A 5,132-nucleotide genomic window follows, 5' to 3' on the forward strand; every position below is an offset into this window, starting at 1 on the left:
AAACTCCGGAGTGATAGCGTTGGACTATGTCCATACGGTGAAGAATCTGGCAGATCCCTTTACAAAAGGGCTATCACGTGTTGTGATAGATAATGCATCGAGGAAGATGGGTATGAGACCCACATGAGTTGCCATGGTGGTAACCCAACCTATGTGATCGGAGATCCCGTGAAGTAGGACCTGGGAAAACAAGCCAGTGGTGAACTCAGGAGAGTAACTATACTAACCCACTCCGTTGGAGATGCAATACTCTCGATACGATATGGTAGGATGACTACGGTCTTAATGTGTTCCAAAGCTTATAAAAGCAAGATGCTATCCTACAGAGCGATCTTTGGAGGAACACACCTATATGAGCCCGACTACTGGTCACAGTCTATGAGATTGGGGTGATCTCTAGTAAGCTCATGAATAGGCCAGGAGTGTGACTTATATGCTCCACCCGAGGGGTCAGCCTTCGGCAGCCTAGTACTATTAAGACGTGTAGTGAAACTTCTTTACGCCAAACTGACAATTCAAGGCATAGTCCATTGTTCAGTTGTGAAGGAGTGTAGCTACTTGTTCTAGGTGAAGTTCAACCTTAACAGGTCTTCACTGAAACACTGGTATGTCGAAACAGCAATTGAAACAGAGGACACAATGGGCCCTCGAGATCTGGTGGGGGATTGCTGAAATCTGAGATGGGCTCTAGGCCCATATTGCAATTTCTGAAAAATGTCTAAGGGCCCATGTGGGTTATATGGCACTAGGTGTAGTGGGAAGTTTAGTCCCACCCCGGAAGTGGAAGGAGAGTTGGAGTGGTTTATAAGGGTTTCTCTTCTACATGCTATTGGAGCTTGAGAAGAGAAAGGCCCTCGCGCACTCCTCCTCCGCCGCCCGCCTCGCCACGCCACGCCACGCCACGCCACGCCACGCCACGCCTCATCACGACGCGCCGCGCCGCGGGTTGCGGGATTGAGCCGAGCCGAGCTCACACCTACGCGCTTATTTTTGTCAGTCACTAACAGAGAGTTTTCTGACAGCTGGGCCACGATTTGAGACGTCGGATCGTGGGCTGTCATGGACTCGGACGTGGCGCCCACCGTCGTTCCTTTGCTGCTGCTGCCGTCAACCGTGTACCGAAACCACGCCCTTCTGGTTCCTGTACGGGGTGAGGGGCGAATAGGTTTTTGGGCAGCGATTACGCGACTGCTCGCTTCCGATCGTCTACTTCCTCTACGTCCGCGTCGCCTTCATCATCACCATGTCCACCGACGCCGACCGTGCCGCCGCCGAGAAAGCTGAAGCCGACAAGAAGGCCGCCGAGGACGCCGCTGCTGCCACCAAAGCTGCGGCCTCTACGTGGGCTACTGGAGGGTATAACTCGTTTATCCCGCTCCTGATTATTTTCATATTAGCAGTACTAGCAGTATGTGTAGATTTGTCTACTGTTTGCTTAGTACGTGCATGTTTAGATCAGAGTTAGTACGTCATCAACTTAGTCAATGCCATGCTAGTGATTTACTCATGGATTAACTTAATCGAGAAATTGCCTATTTACTCAACAATCCAAAAACCTATTATGTGTAGGAATTTCTCGGCAAGTGGCTTTGCCGCTGCACTAAAACCGGATAAGTTTACCGGTACATACTTTAAGTGTTGGCAGACTAAGACCACGTTATGGCTCACGGCTATGAATGTGTTCTGGGTCACCGGTGTCTCCACGGGAACGGTTGCTCCTGAACAGGAGAAGGCGTTCAAGGAGGCTACCGTTGTGTTTCTCGGAGCAGTTCTTAGCGTGATCGGAGATAAACTGGTCGACGCATATTTACATGTGCATGTCGCCAAGGACTTGTGGGAGGCGCTCGAATCTAAATTCGGGGCCGCCGATGCAGGGAGCAAGATGTATATTATAGAGCAGTTCCACGATTACAAGATGGTTGAAAACCGTCCTGTATTGGAGCAGGCTCATGAGATAATATGCATTGTTAAGGAACTTGAGCTTCTCAAGTGCGAGTTACTGGGCAAGTTTGTCGCGGGCTGCATAATCGCTAAGCTCCCTAATTCCTGGAGGAACTTTGCCACCACTCTGAAACATTAGAGGCGTGAATTCTTTGCGGAGGATGTCATTGGCCATCTGAGTGTTGAGAAGAATTCGAGGGCAAAAGACTCGCACGGAAAAGGGGCCGAAGGGACTTCTGTTGCCAACATGGTGAACCAGAAGAACTTCAACTCCCACAAGCCCAAGGGAAAGAACGGTGTCCAACACAATACCGACTTTAAGAAGAAGGGTAAGAAGACCTTCAAGAAGAACAAGAAGGACGAGGGCTGCTTTACTTGTGGTTCGGTTGAACATTGGGCCAACAAGTGCCCAAACAAGTACAAGAAGCCAGGTCAGGACTCCAAGTCTGTCAACATGATTGTGGGCAACAATGAGAATGGTGCATATGGGTACGGTAATTTATTTACGGTTTTTTCAGTGTTTCAACCCAACGATTGGTGGGTGGACACAGGTGCAGGTGTTCATGTGTGTGCTGACATTTCATTGTTCACTTCTTACCAGGTCACAGGTCACGGGTCCGTATTGATGGGGAATGGCGCGAGTGCTTCTGTTCATGGTGTTGGCACGGTCGATCTGAAGTTTACTTCGGGAAGGATCATGCAGCTGAAGAACGTGCATCATGTCCCCACCATCAAGAAGAACCTCGTTAGTGGCTCCCTTCTATGTAGAGAAGGGTTTAAGTTGGTTTTCGAGTCTAATAAATTAGTTGTTACAAAATATGGACTCTTTGTTGGAAAAGGTTATGAGAGCGGAGGGATGTTCCGCCTTTCCCTCGCAGATTTTTGTAATAAAGTAATGAACCATATTCATTCGAATGTTAATGAATCTGAAGTTTGGCATTCACGTCTTTGTCACATTAGTTTTGGTGTTATGACGCGGCTAGCCAAGTTGGATTTAATCCCGAGTTTCACTTTAGCCAAAGGTTCTAAGTGCCTTTCATGTGTGCAAGCTAAGAAACCTCGCAAGCCTCATAAGGCCGCGGAGGAGAGACACCTGGCACCATTAGAACTCATACATTCTGATCTTTGCGAGAGGAATGGTGTGTTGACTAAAGGTGGAAAGAGATACTTCATGAAATTGATAGATGATTCCACTAGATATTGCTATGTGTATCTGTTAAATACTAAAGATGAGGCTCTACACTACTTTAAAATCTATAAGGCAGAAGTTGAAAATCAACTTGAAAAGAAAATTAAACGAGTCTGGTCAGATCGTGGTGGAGAGTACTTCTCGAGTGAGTTTGATTCCTTCTGTGCGGAACACGGCATTATTCATGAGAGGACGCCTCCCTATTCACCCCAGTCAAATGGGGTTGCCGAGCGGAAAAACCATACTCTAACTGATTTGGTTAACGCCATGTTAGATACATCGGGTTTATCCAAGGCATGGTGGGGGGAGGCTATATTGACGGCATGTCATGTCCTGAATAAAGTTCCGACAAAGGATAATGAGATCACTCCCTATGAGAAGTGGGCAAAGAGAAGGACGACACTCTCGTACTTGCGCACTTGGGGTTGTTTGGCGAAAGTCAATGTGCCGATCCCCCAAAAAGCGTAAGCTTGGACCCAAGACTGTGGACTGCGTTAATTTGGGCTACGCTAAGAACTGCGTTGGCTATAGATTTCTAGTAGTGAAATCTGAGATACCTGACCAGAAGGTCGGTACAATTATGGAGTCTAAGAATGCTACATTCTTTGAGGATATTTTTCCTATGAGAGATATGGAAAGCACTTCTAGTCAGGAATCTGAGGAGACTCCTGAACCTGCCATCCCTATGGAATATTATGAACAAACACATGATGAAAATCCTGAGGAGGATGACGAGGAAACCCTTGGTAGGGGCAAGAGACAAAGGACTACAAAGACCTTTGGTGATGATTTCTTCATGTACCTCGTGGATGATACTCCCACTTCTATTTCAGAAGCGTATGCCTCTCCAGAAGATGACTACTGGAAGGATGCGGTCCGTAGCGAGATGGATTCCATCATGGCTAACGGGACATGGGAGATCACTGACCGTCCCTATGGTTGCAAATCACTGGGATGTAAGTGGGTGTTCAAAAAGAAGCTTAGGCCCGATGGTACGATTGAAAAGTACAAGGCTAGGCTTGTGGCCAAGGGCTATGACCAGCAAGAAGAGGAAGATTTCTTCGATACTTATTCACCTGTGGCTAGACTGACCACCATTCGAGTACTACTCTCGTTGGCGGCCTCACATGGTCTTCTCGTCCATCAGATGGATGTTAAGACGGCTTTTCTAAATGGAGAGTTAAAGGAGGAAATCTACATGCAACAGCCTGATGGCTTTGTGATAGATGGTCAGGAAAGAAAGGTGTGTAGGTTGATAAAATCTTTATATGGCCTGAAACAAACACCTAAGCAATGGCATGATAAGTTTAATACAACCCTGGCATCTGTTGGTTTCGTTGTTAATGAGGCTGACAAATGTGTATACTATCGCCATGGTGGGGGCGAAGGAGTTATACTGTGCTTGTATGTTGATGACATACTGATATTCGGAACAAACCTCAAAGTCATTGAGGAGGTCAAATCGTTTCTATGTCAGAACTTTGAGATGAAAGACCTTGGTGTGGCTGATGTTATCTTGAACATCAAGCTACTGAGAGATAATGAGGGTGGGATCACACTTCTGCAATCCCATTACGTTGAGAAGGTGTTGAGTCGTTTTGGATATTCGGACTGCACACCATCTCAAACACCATATGATCCTAGCGTGTTGATTCGAAAGTCCGAAGGCATGGCTAAAGATCAATTGAGATACTCTCAAATCATTGGTTCACTGATGTACCTAGCGAGCGCAACGAGGCCTGACATCGCGTTTGCTGTGAGCAAACTGAGCCGGTTTGTTTCCAAACCAGGTGATGTACATTGGCATGCTGTTCAGAGAGTTATGCGCTATCTGAAAGGTACTATGAACTATGGACTTCACTATACCGGATACCCGTCGGTACTTGAAGGGTATAGTGATGCGAATTGGATCTCTGATGCTGATGAGATGAAGGCCACAACTGGGTATATGTTTACTCTTGGAGGTGGCGCTGTTTCCTGGAAGTCTTGCAAGCAAACGATC

General features: G+C 47.0%; 1 protein-coding gene across 1 annotated transcript in view; it reads right to left on the reverse strand.

Annotated features, from left to right (window-relative positions):
* Positions 1–4,360: 4,360 nt before the first annotated feature.
* The window catches only part of LOC125538618 (probable inactive histone-lysine N-methyltransferase SUVR2), a 4,046-nt gene continuing 3,274 nt past the window's right edge, over positions 4,361–5,132 (reverse strand). The window contains exon 4 of the mRNA XM_048701877.1: positions 4,361–4,403. Coding sequence (XP_048557834.1) covers positions 4,361–4,403 — 43 coding nt within the window. The remainder of the gene's footprint in view (positions 4,404–5,132) is intronic.

This window comes from Triticum urartu, chromosome 2, assembly GCF_003073215.2.
Source record: "Triticum urartu cultivar G1812 chromosome 2, Tu2.1, whole genome shotgun sequence".
Taxonomy (NCBI): domain Eukaryota; kingdom Viridiplantae; phylum Streptophyta; class Magnoliopsida; order Poales; family Poaceae; genus Triticum; species Triticum urartu.